The 20,301-nt window shown below is 40.6% G+C and overlaps 1 protein-coding gene across 10 annotated transcripts in view; it reads left to right on the forward strand.

The window, feature by feature from the left end:
* AMPH (amphiphysin) overlaps positions 1-20,301 on the forward strand; it is a 122,764-nt gene that overhangs the window by 93,882 nt on the left and 8,581 nt on the right. For 2 of the 10 annotated variants that reach the window (XM_052796227.1, XM_052796218.1), the window contains exons 13-19: positions 2,945-2,968; positions 4,623-4,646; positions 4,937-6,727; positions 7,279-7,311; positions 8,724-8,774; positions 10,841-10,957; positions 17,258-17,314. In XM_052796227.1, the coding sequence (XP_052652187.1) occupies positions 2,945-2,968; positions 4,623-4,646; positions 4,937-6,727; positions 7,279-7,311; positions 8,724-8,774; positions 10,841-10,957; positions 17,258-17,314 (2,097 nt within the window). The remainder of the gene's footprint in view (positions 1-2,944; positions 2,969-4,622; positions 4,647-4,936; positions 6,728-7,278; positions 7,312-8,723; positions 8,775-10,840; positions 10,958-17,257; positions 17,315-20,301) is intronic. The other 8 variants (XM_052796295.1, XM_052796255.1, XM_052796280.1 and 5 more) reach the window with 6 other exon arrangements.

Here is a 20,301-nt window from a genome sequence, read left to right on the forward strand (position 1 = left end):
CATGTCTGGAAAGATGCCTCAGGGGACCTAGATCTCATGGAGTCAGCATGTGATTGCTTTGCTTTGATGGAGTTTCTGTACCAAGCAGTGGATATGATCTGAGTGGTTTTGCTTTTGTAAATCTATTTTAGACCTAACCTCAAGGAAAATGAGAGGATGGAATAGGATGTTTCCTTGCGGGTTGTTGTGTTAAAGAAATTCTGCATTCTATGGTAGTATTTGCCGTGGTAGTTTCTTGCAGCAATATGAAAAAACAAGAAGAAAAGTAAAAGAAAAAAAAAAGGCTGATACATCAAATTGCTGATTTTCATTGACTAACTCTAGGAGACCTGCTATTTTAAGATCCAGAACTTGCCCTCACTACCCATAGCGCTGATAGTACAGTAGGGAAGTTCTCCTGGCCAACAGAGCTGTAGCTCTGTGTTGTACACAAAGAAGGAAACAATATTAACACACTGTTAGCAAAACCTATTATCCCTGTGGCTATCACTAACCTGGCTTGTACTGTGAGACATGAAAGGACTAATCAGCTGTTCAGGAATGCAGATCTCCAAAAGGAGTGAGAAGACAAAGAAGTTTTAAGGCTGAGATAGTCCTGGTTCTCTGCTGATCTCTTCCTCAGTTAATTTCTTATTTGGTGTGCAGTCCTAGTTATATAATGAGATCTGTAGTGATTTCTGATGCGTTACGCACTGTCAGAAAAACAGTGTATTGTCAGCATTCGGAACATTAGCTGAAATTTTTCATTGTGGTTTGCTAGGAGAATTGTTTAATTATAGCAGAGGCTTTGTGCATCTTACTTGTTATTTTTCTTGCTCCCTCTGAACAGGGAAGAGGAAGGGGAAGGCGAAGGGGAAAGAAATTCCTTGGCATTCAGCAGTGACAGAAAACTCTAGCTGTGACATTCCTAACTCTACCCTTTCAGCTTGTCTTGTAATAACGCTGATTAGAACAGTGGGATCATTAAACCAAAGACATTTAACTTTGGTGACAGACCACATTTGTCCTGACATCGTATTGTACAGATTGTAGAAGGGTTTATTAGTTTAGTGAAAAAGAGTTGGTTTAGATTCAACAGTATCATGAAATACAGAATATAATTCCGTGTAGAAAAGTACATTGTAAGTTCTCATCTAGGTGCGTAGGAAGCATTCATTGAGCACCTTCAGTCTCTCCTCTCCTTTCACTTTATCCTCCCAACATATGTATATGAGAAAGGATGGTCCACATTCACAAGAGCGTGGATGAGTCAGACCACAGTGTTTTTAGAAGAAGGGAAGACAGTCCTGCAGTCTGGGTCTCAGTCTCACTGTATGTGGCAGGGTCATTGCTGTGGCAGCATAGACAGAATGAAACCTGTGGTTGCAGTCTTTGGAGAGCCCTGTGCTACCTTGCAGGGAGATTAAGATGAGGGCCTTAAGTGGTATTTCTATATGTGTATAGTTTTTGCCTCAGTCATGGATATTTTCCCCTCAGCAAACTGCTGAAGTAGTGACGTGAAGATAGGAGTAGTCATCTGTGCCATGATGCCTCAGGAGATGTGGCGTGACTTCCCTATTGATCATTTAATTAATTACCTCCCTCCACTGCTCTGCCAGGGTGATCAGACCACAGTAAGTGAGCCCTGGTCTACCCTTCCTCAGTTGCTTTTCTGTTTCTATGGCTGCTTCAGAAGTGACCTTTCTAAACATGCCTGGCCCTCACCTCCTTTTGCTAGCTGTGGTCTGTCTCACCTTTCCCTCAGTTTGTTCCTTCCCCCTCATGCTCAAAGTCTCATGAGCAATGAAGGGAAAACAAAAAAATGAAAAATGAGCAATCTTTCCTTCCATGGAAGTCAGTAGGACATCTAGGGTTGATACCAGTTAGCACTGTAAGAACAGACCTATCATTTTTTCCTTAAAGCTTGAATGTTCAGCTAATAACATTACAGCAGAGTAAACAGGTGCACTTGTGAATTACGTCCACAGAAGAAGCATGTACCTGGACTTAAACCAAATTAAACTGATTGAAGAATGGCTGTTGATGTTGATTTGCTGTAAATCTGAGTAGTGAGTTATTACTGTGTCTTTTGTTTGTCAAAGCAGAAGTTGCTCAGAGAGCCATTCTGTCCTTATAAAATAAGAAGCAGGCAAGAAAAGAAGCTAAATGCAGCAATCCTTTCTCTCAGGCAAATGTTAGATGTCACATTTAACATTTGCAAATATTTCAGGAACAGTTTTACATTTTACTTTATGAACATCTTTAGGTTTTGTTTTTCATGGACTTTAACCTAGGTGTGAATATAGTAGATAAGTTTTGAAGCATCTCAGACAGCTTTTGGGACCAACCAGCAAAGTTCCTTCTCATGTGGTAGTCATGAAGTCTGCTGCTTTTCTTTCATCTGTCCACTCAGCTCTTCTGCTGAGAGTTCATTAACATTTATTACTTAACAGACTGGACAAGAAAATGAAAACAACTTTCTTGTTTTCTTTCCCCAAAAGCATGCCATTTTCCTTTCTGGTGTCAGAGTTATGAGAAAACCCACTTGTTCTCAGTGGATAGCTCAATCATTTTTTAATAGGCTAAAAAACCTGACCTATGTAAGCTTTTTAAGGCTTACACCTTGCAGACACTCCTGTACCTGTTGAAAGTCACCAGCTCAGAATCTGGCTGTTACTCAAGCACGTGGCGGTGTGAGTTTGCTGGAAAGCAGCAACTGCTTTGAAGTGGGAAATGCCACAATCCATTGCATACTGCCCATCCTATTTAAACAAAAAGCGTATTATGCAGATATGTACCTGCCCACACACACATGCACTAATAAATAAAATATATATGTATTATAAATATGCATATAAATAAGTTTTCTCTTGTTAGTTAATGCACACAGTTATGTAGCATGTTGAACATACAGTATATGAACAGTATTTTTCTAAGAGCCTCTTCTTTCCACTCCTTTTTTCAGACATTGCCATGGGATCTATGGACGGTAAGCCTGACATTTATCATTGTGAATTGGGATGTTTCTGTGGTTCTGATTTTGTAACACCATAAACTCAGATTTACAGTGCTTTTACCAAAAGCCAAGATAAAGAATTTACAGACCGTGACAAACGCTTTCAAGTATATGAAGCCACTGGGGATCTTTTGAAACCACCACCAACAAAAAATAATCTCTATTGCTTGGCCTACAAAACCTAAATGATGTCAGAAATCTAGGCTAATAAGATTCACAAACATTATAGCTAAGTGTGTGTTGCTTTTATTCTCATGCCTGCCTGAATTACAGCTATAAGAGGATAGGAATGGATGCTAGTCACCTGTTTTAATTATCTGAAAGTGTAGTTCCTCAGGACTTTAACCCAATGGACAACTATTTTCTCAAAATTAATGAGTGAAGAGAGAATTTAACTTGTCTTTGTGGGCATACAGTGAACTGGAGTTATTCACAAAAGAAGCTGCTACTTTAGGAAACTGCTTGAAAACTTTCTTCTTCATCCTGGTGCCAAATCAAATACAATGATCTGCAGGAAGAAAATAACTCATTTTTGTGAGCTTTCTTTTGACTTTATGTCATCGAGATAGCTGAGCTGACGTGACGTTGAGCCTGGTATGCTCATTTTTGACCTTTTGCAGCTTCAGCCAGCACAGAAATCTGTGGATGCTTCTTGTGCATTTAGATTTGCAGCACTGTTTTGTCAACACATGGCATATGTGATGTATGTTAAATGCTCATCTGTTTCTATTGGGAAAGGTTAAAAAAGCCTGAAAAAACAGTCATGTATGTAGGCTAGCCAAAATTTCAAGGCTGCCAATATCTAGACCATCTAAAATAACCCAGAAATGTTTTGAATTTATTGCTCTAAACTTAGATAGCTTTATCAATGTCTTCCTTTTGCACAGTTTTATTTATAGCTTGTTAATATTATGTGTGTTCTGTATTATAATTATTTTCCTCTTTGCTGTAGTTTAAAAAAAACATAAAGTAGTGAGCTTCACAGCTAAATGTTTGAAGTTAGGGATACTCAGCCTTTTACTGAGTTTCTCTTAATAAATTGAGCGCAGAGTAGTTGTTGGTCTTCCTTGCAGCATTTGTATCTGTTCAAAGTAGCAGCATAGACAGCAGGCTTTGTGACTTGATACCTTACTCTGTGTGGATGTAAATGCCTCTGCATGGCAGAGGGTGATGGAGAATCGGAGCTACATGCTCAGGGCCCTCTGCACTGCCTGAGTGATGCAGTGATGCCTTAGGGCAAATACAAGTAAACCCCACTGCCACTTGTGCTCTTTCCTACCTTGGTCACCATCTCCCAGAGCAACCCCTCTTTTCAACTGAGATGTAATAAGGTTCCTACAATAAAAATGTCAGTGGCTCGCAGAGGAAAGCAAAGTGTGATAAATATTCAACGTACATGTAGAACTTCTTTTATAATGTAATGCAGAGGCTGGAAGTGTGGCTTAAATTCAGGGGCCTGGGATTAGTCTTCTTGTGGAGCGGCAGGAGAGGACCTGCCGTTCCTTCCCCACACCAGTTTGGTAACTGCTGCTGGTTAAAGTACTGCTAATTAACAAAATGCTGCTGTAACAAAGTACATCATGTTATTCTTTTCTGTATTTTATATGTTTGATTTTCTTCTATACAGACAAGCAGCGAATTGGTGCAGCCGGTAAGCAAACCTCCCCCCAAAATCACAACCACTCTAGAGACATGCTTTAATCAGTGTGGTGTAATATGTAGTTTTCTGGTTTTGTCTATCAGTGCTGCTCTTTTACATTGCAATCTATTGCCTCCAAATGTTGCAAACCACATAGCTTTTCCTTAAACAGCTTAATTTAGTCACTTTCATTCTTTAAATTAAAATTGCTCTAGTAAAATATAAATTTTGTGTTTTGTCATCAAGTCCTCCTTTATCTTTTTCATCTTGTGTTTTTTCTTTGCTTTTCTGTCTGCTTAAAGCCTGATTCTTCAAAAAGTCTTTCCCTGTGTAACCTGATCATGGAGGAAACCCCAAACAGTGGGTCATCAGAAGATACTAACAGATCTCAAACTGATCTAGGTTCACTCAACTGGGGCCTAGATGTTAGCACACCCAGTGTCAGCCAGGAAATCGCTGCAGGTGGTTCTTTGCTTTTCTCTGTGGCAGAGCAAACCTCAAGCGAATCCACGGGTACTCTGCCTGCTAGTGTTTGGCCTGCTGTAGGTGAGCAGGAGGATGCTGCACCAGGGTCAGCTTCTGTAAACGAAAACCAGAGGACTTCACTGGAGGACCAGTTGGATGCCAAAAATGTCCCATGGGAAGATGTGGTGACAAATCAGCCTTTAGAGAACATAACCAGTTTTGAGATGCCCATCCTGGGAACTGATAGCTTGTTGGATGAACCCCTCCCATGTGATGTGCAAAAGGCAGAGGAAGAGCGGGAGGAAGACGAGTGGGCAGGTGTCAAGCCAAGTGAAAAGGTAGAGACCAGAGCTGTTAACTACAAGGAGGTAGAAGGTACAGAGGAACTGGAAGAGCAAGGTTGTGAAACCAAAGGAAACAGTGAGGCAGAACTTCATAAGGGTATAGCAAAATCAGATCTTCAAATTTTAGTCAGCACAGAGGTCGAAAATTTACATGAGTTGGAAGATAATGATGGGGATACTGGGAGAGCTAGTGGTGCTAACATAGAAAACCCTAGGGAAGAAGAATTCAAATGGGTCAATGTCACTGAGGAGACAGATGGAGAAATACCATTGTTGACCACAGGGCTGGAAGGTGGGGACAAAATAGTAGTGCACAACTGTAAAACTATAGAAAGCACTGGCGCTGAACCTGAGAGAGTCTTTGGTATCTGGGATCAGGACCATGAAAGGACATTTGAGGATGGCTTAGACCAAACTGACAGTGGTACTGGAGAGAGTACATCCATGGAGTGTACAAACATGACAGCCCATGTTGACCTAGAGGTAACTGACCACACAGAAAAGGATCCTACAGATGCTGGAAATGTTCTGTGTGATGCTGAATTATTCAGTGCAGAAGAGTCTGGTAAAGGAACTGAAGACAATAGCATCAGCCTCCTCCCAAATGGTAGCGCTGCTGCTGAAGGTCAAGCTGCTGCTGAAAAAGAGTGGGCATTGCTGCCTGAGACAGCTGATGCTGCTAGCGCAAGCTGTGGTAGTCCTTGCCTAGATAATGCAGAAGACCAAGTGACAGGTAGGGCAGCAGCAGCAGTCACTGAAGAGCATCCCAGTAGCAGTGGTGTTCCTGAAGCCTTGGAAACAGACCCCTGGTTGGCAAACTGGGATCCAACAGTTACTAATGATTCCTGGGGTTTTTCTAATCTGTCAGATGGCCAAGCCAATGGACTGGATAATTGGCCCTTTTTCCCCAAGCAGCAAGACTCAGAGGAAGGTAACATGGAAAATGTTTGGTTAGGCATTAGTGATAAATGGTCTACACAAGACCTAGGAGGGACTGATAACAGCTGGGGAGAAGTAGGTGCAAGCACAAGCAATAAAAGTCAGGAGGCACCAGTAAAACAAGGCTTGCCTGGGGAGCAGGCAGGCATTAGAAATCCTGGACCGAGCAAGGAGATAGCTAGACCCTTGGCTCTGTTTCAAATGGGAAATTCCAGAAATGCTAGCACCGAGAGTTCAACTAGTCCTAAAGACAATGAGACCAACAACTCAGATTTATCTGAAGATGAAATTGCTAACCGGAGATATGGATTGTTGTACCAGGAAATTGAGGCTGATAAAGAAGAGGTACCTACCCCAGTGTGTAGCCTAGTCTAGACAAAGAGTTCCTTAGGCCATGCATAACCTTGTTGTTTAAAAACAATCCGTTTGTGTTTTTCCTACTGCCTCTCCTAAGCCAGTGCTATTCTTTTTTTGAAAAATTGCCATGCAACTGTTCATAGTGTGGTGCCCTTCAGCCGTGTAATGAAGCAGGCTGACAAAAATGCGTTTCAAAACAGTGAATGAAGTTTGAACTGTGAAGGCACGTTGTGTCTCGCAGGTTTTGTGTTTTATATGTATAACTTTAAATGCACCTAGTCTTTTTTATTTTTATTATTATTTTATAAAAATACTTCAGTTACTCTGCTTTTTGGTTTTGTTGTTTTCTATAAGCCTGTGTCACCTGTTCTCAAATAGCACTGTTGTCAAATTTCTTGCTGTCTTACCCTTCATTTTATTTTTTTTTCTTATTTTTTAATGTCTGGCCTACATTTTTATTTTGCAAATAAAAATGTTTTGACTCGTGTTCTGATTTAGTGAACAGATGATAATTTGTTCTGATCTTCACTTCTACTTAGGCATCCAGCACAGCATTTAATGGATTTGCACAGGTAAGAAATAAACATGTTTTGAGATTTTTTTTTTTTTTCTGTGCTGTTAGGAAGGGATTAGGACTGGCTGTACAATTTCAGGAAATCTGTTCTACAGACGAGCTGCACAACAATCATACTGACTCAAATCCAAACCTTGTCTGTTCTCAGAAATTATTCCTGGATGTTACTATAATGATGCTAATGGTCTTGGTACTCTTGGCCTGACTGAATTTAATAGCAAAAATCCGACTACCTTAGTGGAATTGATTTTTTCCTCCTCAAAGGACTGGTTTAGCTTTGTTATTGTGCTCTTTTGTGGATTTTTCTCACAATCCCAAAATCCTGTAAAGCATGGTTTCCTCAGTTTCACATACTTTCAGTGACTCTGTGTGTGTATATATAAAATGAGTTTCATTTGTTTCTGCATCTCTGTTTTCATTTAAGATATATTTTAATCTGGAAGTTAAACCAAAATTATTTGTTTGCTGCTGTGCTGATGGTGAGACTCTGTGTCAGGCATCGCAGAGATACAGTGCATGAAGATACCACGTTTATGCTTTCAAATTCCAGGGCTGTGCCAAGATCCCAGATTTCAGGTGGATAACCTGGGGCCTTATTAATTTCCAGCATCCTTTTAGAGACTGGCTCATCCACAGCACACACTGTACGCCATTTTTTAAAAGCACCCAAAAAGGCTGAGCTTATACAAGGATGGAAATGAGTCTTCCAATGCTTAAACATTCTGCTCCAGGATGTTTCAGTTAGTAAAGGATCAAGAAGGAAGGGGCAAACCATAAGGCTACCACCTCTAACAATTAAGGCAAAATGTTTGCCCTGAGGAAATCAAATGATGATGCCCCCACTGCAGTAGGAAAAGGATTTGGCCCATCAATATTTTGCAGATTAATTGGTTCTGAATGAGTAAGACGTTGGAAAACATCTCCGTTTTTGTACCTTCTTAATGCAGGTAAAATTTTGTATCCATAATTACTACAGTTACTACTCAAATAAAAGCCTAGAATCAAAAGAATGTGAGAGTAGCTTAGAGCTAGTGTGCTTCCCAGGCACAGGCACGTGTAGTCTGCAAAAAAGATTCTGAGTTTCACAACTTAGAAGTGCATTGTGCCTGAAACAAAGTCCTTGCAATTTGCATGTATTTAATGAAGGGTTTTTCATTGCCTTTAATAACATTGCATGGTTTAGAAGCATAGAATATATAATTGAAAGGGGAATGTCTTTAATATTAATAGTGCTTAACTAATAATTATTATTAATATCGATTTATATATCTATTTGTCATCGTATTCTATGTGAATTTACTTATGACTTTACCTGAATAAACCATTTAAAAAAATCAGGTCTTTGATAGACACCTGCAAACATCCCATCTCAAATATTTTTGCATCATTGTTTTTCATTTCTATACCTAGGATACCTCTGCATTTACAGTGCAATCAAATGAGAATGTGACAGAGTCTTTGGTGAGTGGCTTTTGCTTCCTTTTTAAATGCCTTGTAAAAAATGGCACCCTTTTTCCTTTATGCAAAAATATTTTCTCCTTTTTTGTATTTTCCATCCTCTAAATCACAAAACATTAACCTGGAGGAGTTGGTGGGTGATATCATTGTAGTTGTAAATCTTTACTCACTGAAACAGTCCTTCACAAGGGTAGCACAGAGAAAGAGAAGAAAACCAGGATATTCTAAGATATGTTTACTTTTCAAAGGTATAGTCAAACAGTTTGTTCATTTTTTTCATTTAAGAAATGACAAGAATGAGTACTGTGGTCCAGTGTACAGCAAGCAGGTGATAGTACATAATGTCTCCAATATTGCTGTAGTTTTATCCACTCTCCACAAATTAATAGTAGGCACAGTCTACTTCTATGGAGTAGAGAATCTTTTTGGAAGTGATCATACTTGGGCAGTTTCTTAGTTTCTCTTACAGTCTTTGGTTAGCCTGGAGTAAGGATGTGGAACAGCAGCATTGCTGGGTGAGTGCTATAGCTACTTAATAGCAGCAGAGTGATACTCAGTTTTATTTAATGTGGCTTTTGTATAATGCCTCTGGTGGTGCTTGTGTTCATAATGGTTATTGAATACGGTGAGAGTATTTTTACTTGTAGCTGAAATGTGGTAACTAGTCTGAAGACTGCTTGTCAACAAGTGACTTGAAGCACATCAATGCAATCTGCATTATAACATGTTACCTGTGATTTTAAGCCTGGAAGTTTCTTCCAGCGTTAAACCTCAGGAAACTAATTAGTCATCTTACCTGGGATAAATCTACTTTGTGTTTCTCATTTCAGTCCTGTTTCTTCTTTGTGAAATTCCCTAGAGCTGGCATTAACACAGTACACAGAGAGATTTCTGCACAGCATGGTATAATAAAATGAATGTTTCTTTATGCTATGCCAAATCCTGAAGGTCTTGCTTAGGCAGACTTCTCTGTACCTCATTAAAAATCGGTCTGCTTAAGGAGTATGTGAGAAAAGGAGTGAGAGCTATGGGATTTTCCTGAAAAATTTCAGGGAAGAGAGGATTTTAGTATCTTTAAGAATTTCATGGAAGCCGTCTCTTCATCACAGGAGACCACCTAGCCAGCTGCTTGTTATCAACTACAAAGCAGCTAAATAGCTTTTGAGCTTCATATTATGCTGAGCAATTTGTTTATGGCAAATTAATCTACTGGGGTTATTTTATCTGGTTGACTGAGCCATCTTATAAATGGGATATGCTGAGCACAGCTTGCAGCTCTGCCCTTGTATGCATGTGTATTTGAAAAGTGATGTCTCCATTGGAGATCGCACTTTTGCTGTGAGCTATTTTGCCACAGGACTGAATGTGTTGCAGGGCTGGTGATATTTACTAGATCCTCTTGCTAAAAAGCAAGCTTAGGCCAGAATTTAAAAGGGTGGAAATTCCAACAGTGGGTTGATAAATGGATGCCTTATAGGTGATTGAGAGCTCAAGAGGGAATGTGTTTTGATAAGAAAGCAGGGATGATTTTCATACTGCCAGAATTCAAGTAGTCAGTGGTTGACCTTGTGCATACAAAAACTGTTTGAGTCTCTGCTAATTGCTTCTCTACCCTCACTGGAGAAGGGACTATATTGTCTGAGAACAGGCAGAACTAGGGAATGGGGATAATTTAAAAAAACTCATATTTGAAGCCCAGGGTTGGTACACACGAGTGCCAGTTTCAACTCCCGGCTTTGCTATCAGTTTCTGGAGTATTTCTGAGCAAACTGAGTGCCTTCCCCCTACTTCCATCACCCCTTTCTGTAGCTCAGGAAGCTGATGCTTTCTTTCCTTGTGAGGGAGGGATGTAGGACTGGCTCAGTTTACATATAGAACACTGAGGATGAAAATGCCCTTTAGATGCTCTAAGGCCAAGCACTGCTGTTCTCTCCCTGGCAAAGCCCGGCAAGATTGACCCTGAAGCAGCACTGTGCCAGGCACAGTTCCCGTTTCCCTCCTCCCTCCCCACTATCATATGCTCCTCAACAATTTTTCCACTGTCTACTTAAAAATCAATAAAACAAAAGACTGAGGCTGAAGAAGCTCCACCTGGGGAACCCAAGGTCGAGGAAACCCCTGCTGCTGCTGTTGCGGAAAAGGAGGCCATCCCTGCTGAGCCTGCCAAGCCAGCAGAGCAGGCTGCGGTGAGTGACCTGTCCCCGATGCCACCTCCCAGGCCTCATCCGAGCCACCTTTTGTCATGGTGAATGTGCCTGCTGCATTTCAGCCATCCTTTCCATCATCACCATGCGTCCATGGCTGGTTTCCCCAGCACCCAACCGTGTCACAGCATGCCTCTCCAGCACATGTCCTCCTTTCAGCCCTAAAATGTCATTCCTCTTATGTTTGGCATTTTAGACTGAAGTTCAGCTGAGTGATTGTAGTTTCACAGCTTGTTTGATTCCAGGTGAACTTCAGAAGGGGAAAGAACTGATGCCGTTTCTAAATGACCTTATTAGCAGTTTTCTCATTTCATTTCAAGCTGAGCTGTAAGCACTAAGCCAATGTACATCTTGTATGGCCCTTGCTAGAGCATGAAAATACCAGAAAAAAGTGATTGTAATATAAATATCTACAAGGCTCATGGTTTTAAAAGCCAGCCATGAGCTGAAGAGGAAACTTCAAGCACCAGTTTGGAGATTTTTACATGTCAGCATTCAGGAAACAGTGGGAGGAGAAGAAATAACAGCTCTGCAAGAAGAACAAAGCAGGGCACCTGATATCACTACAAATTAAGAGGTGGTCTGAGACAGTATGTGTGGAGTTTTTCTGCTGACTAGCATCCCTTTTTATAACAGGTATCTCAATGAATATCCTTTTTATCCAACAGAGGTTCCTCTTCTACATACTACTGTCAGAAGGTCTTGATGGTGGGCGATACCCACAGGCTAAGAAACCCTGGAGGAAAAATGCATCTGTTTTTGTAGACCAACAGTTTTCATGCTTTCCTCGAGACAATGACATGTTTGAAGTCTCTAATGAGTGTTTGTCACTGTTAGAATATACAGATTACTACTGAAAAACTGGACAGAAAAAGGGGTAGTTTTGTGGGTTGGTTCCTCTGCCACAGAAGCCAGTGGAAGCTGTACAGCTGTGCTTTTTGACCATCGGCACAGTTTGGTGCCGCGAGTGTTCCCAGAAGAACAAGGTTCAGCTTGCTGAACTGCTCTTGGCCTTGAGTGAGTCTCTGTGTATCTTCATCTGCTAAGTAGGGGTGGTGATACCCAATTCATCATAAAATTAGGTGCTTCTCAGTAAGCATTTGATACACTGCCCCATGGGAAGCAATACTAAGCTTATGTAGATGCAAATTAGCTGAAGAAGTGGCACCTATAGATGTGACAGCTCAGAGCATGGACAGAAGACTTACCGGATATGCAGCTACTGTAGCGTCTCATGGATCTGTCTCCGGAGCTGATCTTGTTTAACATTTTCATTAATGGCAGTGGCTCAGAGACTACAAGCCTAATGGTGACATTTATCGCTGACTCCAGATTGGGTAGTGTCATTAACTTAGGAGGGTAGCATTAGGCCAACTAGGTCTACCCACCAAGGACAGGCTGGTTATCTGCTGGCTGTGTTAGACCCGTGCAAAAGCCACAGGTGATACTAAGCAAACTGTCTTCAGCAGAAAGAAGTAAGTACTAGTGTTGGTGTACAAGGCTCTGGAGTACAAATGTAGTTTATTAAAGCCTTTCTTAAAGATGAATTGATGAGTTTGCCTGGGTGGTTCCAGCTGTCTGTACCATGGGATTAAAAAGTGGTATCCAGCACAAATGATACAAAGAGGCAGGTTGAACTTTAACTGTAGCACCTGCCTAATTCATTCTTCCCTTGCTCCCATCTTCCTAAGACAGGAAAAATAATCTATTGCAGAAGGAAAGGGGGGCAGTGCTGGGTGGGCTGTTCTGGAGGACTTTGAGGGAAAGGGAAGATAATGCCTGTCTCTGTCCAACCCTTCCCATTCTTCGTGGACTCCTAGCAGCATTGCAGCTATGAAGGGAAGCAGTCCTGATGTGTTCCCCAGAACTATGTTTAGGGTTTAATTCTGATTACACTTGCATGAATTTTGAGTATTTATTTCTTTTTTTTTTTAATTCTTTTTTTTTTGGTTCCATGGTACACACTGGAGCAAGTGACTTGAGGATCATCCCCTTCCAATAACATAACTGAACGAAGGAAGCCCCACAGTCTGTGGAGACCAGGCTCTCCCCCTCCTGTGTGTTTTCTTTTTGGTTGATATAAATCACCGTAATAACTTGTCAGCTCTATGGTAGGGCAAAGAATGAAATTGCCTGTCTGAGGCACATCGTTTTGTCAAACTCTTGTCCAGAATGCCTCATGTCTAGTCAGAGTAAATTTGATAGTTTGGAATAAAGAAGGAGGGAGGGAAGGTGGAGAGAGGAGGAATGGGAAATCAGTCATTGGTCTGGAGCTCTCCTCTTCCCATGAGTCAATGGCAGGGAATAATGTGGAAGAACAGATATTAATGAAGCTGAAAGTATGGTTTTATTTTGATTATCTGGAAGGATTTAATGAAGAAAAAAAATTGTAAAAGAAGTTCACCATTTTTCTAAAAGGAAGCCACCTCTGTTTTGTCACGCACTAAGACAAAGCAATGCTCTGAAGCCTGTTGCATGTCTTAAGTGCTAATTAAATGACAGGCTGTGGCTGCAGCACCACGCATCCGCTCGCCGGCCGGTGCAACCTTTTCAGATGATCTGGTTTGCTGCCTGACTGTCCATGAGGAGTTCTGGGTCCACAGTCTGTCAGCAGCTGCTCTAGCCGAGGCACAGGACTGCAGAGCTGTTGGGAGAGAGGCAGAGAGAAACATAGTGCAAGAGCCAGGCAATTTAAGAGCAATCTGGGAGGAAGACCGTAGGCATTAAATAGAAGTTAAACAGTTTTGATGAGGTTTGAGCTTGGTGTTTTGTTGCTTTTTGAATATGAAGTTGTCCTTGCTGATTTGGGAAAATAAGCTAAAAGTGTTGATTTTAAAAATTTCTGAATTTGAGTCATTCTGCATTTGGCTCTGAGGGGTTGTTATTTCAGGGAGGGCTTTCCAGGACTTGCAAAGAAGAGTTTTGAAGATTAGGATTAATGACAAATATGATCAAAGCTAAGGAAAAGTACACTGAGTTGCAAGAGATGAAAACGTGTCATTTCTCGACAGCAGTTCTGCATTCGTTTGTTTTATGAGTGGCAGTTTACTTTAGAAGTGGAGTTGTAAAATATTGATCGATACTTTCTTATTGGGAATCTTTTATCGAGTTTAGTAGCTTCCAGTTTGGAGTGACAGCTACTAATCAGTTTCATTTTTCTGTGGTAAGTTTCCTGTCACATCCCATTAATCCAGAAAATTTATGGCATGCATTCTTCAATGTAGGAGCTTTGCAGTAAATTTTCTGGTAGGGTTTTCATTTAAATTAAGGAGAGAATGACCCAGGGGATAGAGTACCACTTGCCACTCAGGAAGTTTTGGATTCAGTTACTTGCTGTTTCGTAGTCTGCCTGAACATGATTGCCAAGACTTCATTACAAGAGCTCGTCAGAATTGCTGCCTGGGATCTCATTACATTTTTTTGTCCGGGTTCTTCAGGTCTCAAATGCCACAGAACAAATGAAGTTTTTATTAGTAGCTGTTAACAGTTGATCCTGTTTGGTGATCACACATCAATTTTTCACGTTCAAAGATGACATGAGGACATTATAATAAAGTGAAGGTTTATGAAATCTTGTTATTTCCCTTTCCTCTTCTCCTACATGTGAGACATAGCGCTTGGAGCTGAGAGCACTACTCGGAGATCAGCTTTTTTAATTCTGTTATGCTCATTAGTTTGGAAAGAGGCTTTCAGTGCTTTGGGTCTGATGCCTGCCTGGACTCTGATGTTCTCCCATTAAAGCGGTCAGACACTCAGCTAAATACTGTGGTTTTCAAAGCTGTGTATAAGCATATATGAAACTACCTCCTGATAAGCTCTTTGCAGACACTGAGCAAGTACAGCAGAGGCCAGGAAACAGCCTGCAGCTTTGAGGGTATCTAATTATGGTTGAATCCCACTGTAGGTACAATTCACAGTGCCCAAATGGCGGAGCATATCATTTGGGAGAGCAATACAATGGTTAGATACAGAAGAGCGGTCAACTGTCCAAATTCTGAGTGTGCGACTAAGTGCAGGTACAAAGTTGGAGCATGAGGCTGTTAAAAATATATGGCTCTTGTATACGGGGGAGAACTGATGTAGAATAGTGTCATTCTGTTGAAGTCTGCAGAAGCAGATTTTTCTCTGTTTATTGAACCAGGGTGTTACTTTACTCAGATGTTATTTCAGTCATCCTTTTTACTAGGCTTTCATGCCCTAAAAATGGTACAGTTCATGCTACCGTGCCTTTCTTCTCAAACCCCCCATCCACAAAATCCCAACTTCCAGCTAATCAAAAAAGCAAAAGCAAAATGCTACTGATTTGACTAGTGCACAATAGTCAAATTAGCTTTGGGAAGCAAGGGGAACTCCTCTTACTTTCCCCTTTCCCACCAGAACTGTGTTTTCAGTTAGCCTGGAAAACAGCGCTCATTTAAAAATATGTATATGTATATATTAGATTCTTCTGCAAAGAGGCCCAAAGCTGGGCTGATGGGATTCTTTCCAGAGAACATTGCCAGGGTATTATTAAGAGAAGGGCAGAGGCTGGTGCATTCCTGACTATAAAGTGCAGGATGATGCTCATTTCTGAAGGCAGATTGACTTGTAAATACAGCTGATGGCAGAAATTCAGCACTTTTTAATAGTAAAAGTAGGGAAGGCATCTATCTACCGACTTGCAGTTGGACAGAAAGCTTTTATGGGCAACAGAAACATTTGTGTACATCTCTTCTGTAAAAAAAAACAAAGTGAGACTTCTGTGGGTGGCTGTGTTCATGCGTGCATCGCTGGAGTAAGAAATAATTATATTTTGCTGTTGATATTTGTTTTTTCTATTTAAGACCCTCCACAGTCTTCTCAAACATACTATAAAATCGAGGACTCCATGGCAGAGGCTTGGCAGCTTCCAAAAAAAAAAAAAGAAAGAAGAATTAATCATTTGAAAAAAGGTTATATAACACTGTAATTTTAAGGGGCTAAAGCTGTGAGAGGTTTCCATGGTAACGCTGCTGTCAGCAGCTGCCTTGCCCTGGCATCTGGACATGTTTGGGGCTTATGAGGTGACTGCAGGCAATACTAGAAGATTAAATTAGAAAAAACATGAGTGATATGAAGTTTGGATATGACTCAGCATCTTTTTATTAAAAAAGAAACTTGCAGCCATTTTAGCTGAAACTTGTAGAAGTTTTGGGGTGACAGCTGTGGGCATGTGAAGGCAGTTAGCTGGAGCCTGAGTACTTGAGGTCTCCTCATTTCTGAGTGCTGAAGTGGACGGTCCAATCTACCATGCCCTCACATAGGTTTGCATAACTTGTCTTCACCCTTACAACTCTTTTGAAAAATCTGACCTACCTGTGTTTGCAAAGCAGCCTCAAAATTTATTAGCAAAGTGGATTTCCATAACAAGGCTTTGATTTGCTTGTCCTCAGCAGAGTGTCTTTAGAAATAGCCTGTGTCTGCAGGGAGTCAAACCTGAACAGAAAAAAAGCACTTCCAACTGTTTCAAACCAGGCCTGAATTTTAACGATTTTGACTCTTGACCTTCTGTAGAAAAGGACCTAGTGTTAGATGGCATCTGTGCTGTCAAAAGTACTATTTGGGGGGAACCCACTACTGTTCAGTGCATTCGATCCCTTGAACACCTAAATGGGTGTCTGATTTGGAAAACCACTGACACATGTCTAATTTTTGAAATGTCAGGCACCTGCTGCATGTACCACTAAATATGGATGTAGAGAAAGGTGATTCTGCAAAAAAATGATGAACTTTGTGACCCACCTCTTTTGAACAGCCCCTTTAAATTAGTTGCAGTCCCAGCTTGGGTGGAAGAAGTAAGTGTTTTAGAAAATTTACCTTGAAACTCTGGTGAATTGCAGAGGCAGCAGCAGGTTATAATGGGAACAGTTTAAGTCTTGGGTGGGAGAAATTTGAGCTTGCTGGAAACTGCAAGGTCAGCAGTGTTGTGGGTTGCTTACTTAAAAATTCTTCAAAGCTGGTGCTATTATGAGAATACTGATAATAAGAGTAAATAAAATTGTCCTTAGCATTTACTGTGTGATGATGATGACATATGTAAAAGATTTTATGTGTTGGTTTTTAGCCTATAACTACTTTTATTTCAGATTATATGTGGCAGCAAGAATCTTTCTGCTTGCTATATACTATCCCATTCAGTTCCAGCCATTCATTTCATTGCATCCCATACATGCCGTGCTTCCATTAAGCTTGATTAATACCAATTTCTCTGCAGCCATTGCCTCAACATGAATAAGGTGATGACCGTATTTCCTCTTCATACAGGACAGTGTCAAGGCAGGGGATAAGGAGACAACTGGAGTTGCTGAGAAAGCAAGCGAGGTACATACGAACAGCCTCAAGAGTGTGGTTGTGCTTTAATATCTTCAAGAGAATCATGGCAAAAAATGTATTTGTCATTTGCATGTCATCAATATGCAGGCTGATACAATGCAACTGTGACCTAGCTGTGGTGTCCTAACACTGTACAGATATACCTATAGCTGCAGTATATATTCTAACACCAGAGCACCTCTCATTCAATGCAGGATATGCCTTAGAAACTGCCTGTTGCAGCAGTATAGAGTGATAAATATCAGGGCAGCAAACAAAGCAGCTCCATGGTAGGAGGTATAATGCTGTTTCTATTGACATTTGGAAATATGTTGCATAGATTCCCAATAGCTTTTACACTTTCCATAAATTTGTTTGCCTAGCCTTCCTGCAAACACCTTTATAAAAAGAAAAAAATAATTGATTATTCATTTATTTTTCCAAGCACAATATGCCCTGAACTAAAACAGATATTTGAAAATAATCATGTTACAAATTTTTTTGCTAAAGCACAAATCCTGCATCAAGTTAGATACAGTTAAAATCAAATTACAAAGCAACTGAAAAGCTCAGTGACATATTTTAAGCTGTGCATGTGTGGACTCGAATGATTGTATTTTGTTTATGTATCTTCAGAGGTGATAAAACTACTTAGCCTGAATCCTTCTATACTAAAGTGAAACTATAACGTGTTCAAACATCCACAGAGAGCAGCAAAAGAGGAGTGGCCACATACTAAATGCATGGACAGAAGTAGGGACTGAGAAAGAGATTGTAACTTCTAGTTATTAATCACTTAGGAATTGTACCTCGAGGTGCTCACAACCTCCTTTTTGTTGTTATTCATTTTGGTGCCACAATGTATACAAAAAGATCGTGAACTGGTCTCCATTCACTTTGGTTTCAGAACACGTTAAGTCCAGCTGTCCAAGCTTGGGTTTGTTACCCTGCTGTAAAACAGCATTAGGTCTGCTAGAGTCAAGGATATATCCATGGAAGCGAGTTTGGGACTCTGGTGCGATACTCCTCACCAGTGCTGCCACATCCGCATAGAAATCCGTGGAATTACACTGGCAAGAAGGTACAGGCCAGGAGTGGTAGATCAAGCCCAGCTTGGTTTTGACACAGTGCAAGAGAGAGTTGCATTGCTTCTCTGGCATTGGCTCATCACTCCTAAAAAGTCTGGTCCAAGAAGAAACATGCAAGAAATTCCTCCCTATCCTGTGAGCACCAAGACTAAGTCTTTGAAATCTTTTCCGCTTTTTTCTAATACCACTTGTCCTTATAAAGTTGAGGTCTCTTATCTGGTGAGTTTGACTCTGCGTTCTGTTTAAAATAGCAGTATTACTGCATGCAGAAGAGCTGCCATAAGAGGTCAAGCTATTTGCTAAGCTGATATCTGGCCTCCAGTGGAGGGTCATCCCTTTGATACTGTAACTTGCATAACAAATTCTTCAGTACTACCCCACAAGTCTTCCAAGACTTGGCAAGCAATTGATGTATTCCCTAAAGCATGGTGATTAGTTCTTCTTGGCAATATATTAGCTAGCTTACCTGCAATTATAATCAATTGTCATAAAAATTACCCAGTCCTTTTCTAAATCCAGCCATGGGGTGAGATCTTCAGCTCTGGAAAACCAGAGTAGCTCAGGGAGCTCCTCTGGCAGACCCCCAGCAGCAGGCTCAATACCCCTCCTTCTGCTTTCCCTGGGCTTGTTCTTGCTGCTGCCGAATCTGTGGCATTGTGTTGAGCTTACAGCAATGTTAAAGAGTCGAGAGTGCAACTGTGTGAATCAGCTGCATCTTGGGTAAAGAAGCATTCACTTCTGCTGCAATTAAAACAGTCAAGTGGTTCTTCTGTCACAGCCCTCATTATACTGGGTGACCGTTTCTTTGTCCCCTGTGTGTTTCAATAATACTGCTAGATACATCTAATTTGAAATACTATTAGACAGTCTAATATTATTGATGACCTATGGAGAAGAGATTTGTAGGATTGGTTTTCAATATGAAGTAAGGTAATACAGGTAACTATATCTGCAAGTATGTGGTTCCCCATAGCTGGGTATGAATTCAATGGGATGAGCTTCCCTCTTTTTTTTTTATTTTCTGTACTAATCAAATATATTTTAGGCTGATAGTGACGTTCATTCTGTGCTACCTCACATGCATTTTTGTAAAAGCTTTTTTTAATCATCTAGTTTGCATTGGTTTTGTACTCTTAAGACACAGTAACAAATGATTATGCAAGTGTGAGCTGTGGTATACATTCAGTGACTCATGGCTACAGACTGTGAAAGCGTCACCCTTTCACTGCAGGACATTTGGAAGCTGATTCATGTAAATTAGTATTCTTCTCCTTAGTGAAATAAAATGGGCTATACAAATCCAATAAATAGAAAAGAAGTGTTGATCCTAATCAACAGACAGCAAGATCAATTTCTGCAGCATGCTGTTAGAAGTGCATGGTATAAAATCAATCTGATATGCACTCTGTTACCCTCTTTCCTACTAGCCTCTTCCAGGGCTTTTACACTTATCATTTATTTGAGTATCTTCTTGGGTCAAGACTGCTAAAATTGGTAATACTATGAGTGGCAGGCTTGCATGCCTTGCAAGTCGCAGGAGAAGATGTCAACATCTGTCCATGTCTTTTGATGTTACTTGTTTTTATGGTAGGGTATCCTTCATCAGCAGCATTTTCAATTTAAACTAAAGCTTCTCCAGTGATTTCTACAAACCCTATAGTATTTTCTGTCTTTGGGGACTCCAGAAGAATTTCTTTAGCACATCAATTAATAGCAGTGAATAGGAGTAGAGCTGAATATTAGATATTGCTAAAAAAAAAAAAAAAATGCCTCAAGAGTGCCCATGAACAATTGCAGGTAGTTCAAGTTGAGTTCATATAGCTGAGTTAGCTTGGTTTCCCATGGAGGAAAGATCAAACTGAGGAAACAAAGAGCATCAGGCTGTTAACTGGAGATCAGAGATATTTC

Source organism: Harpia harpyja, chromosome 1 (genome assembly GCF_026419915.1).
Source record: "Harpia harpyja isolate bHarHar1 chromosome 1, bHarHar1 primary haplotype, whole genome shotgun sequence".
Classification (NCBI taxonomy): Eukaryota; Metazoa; Chordata; class Aves; order Accipitriformes; family Accipitridae; genus Harpia; species Harpia harpyja.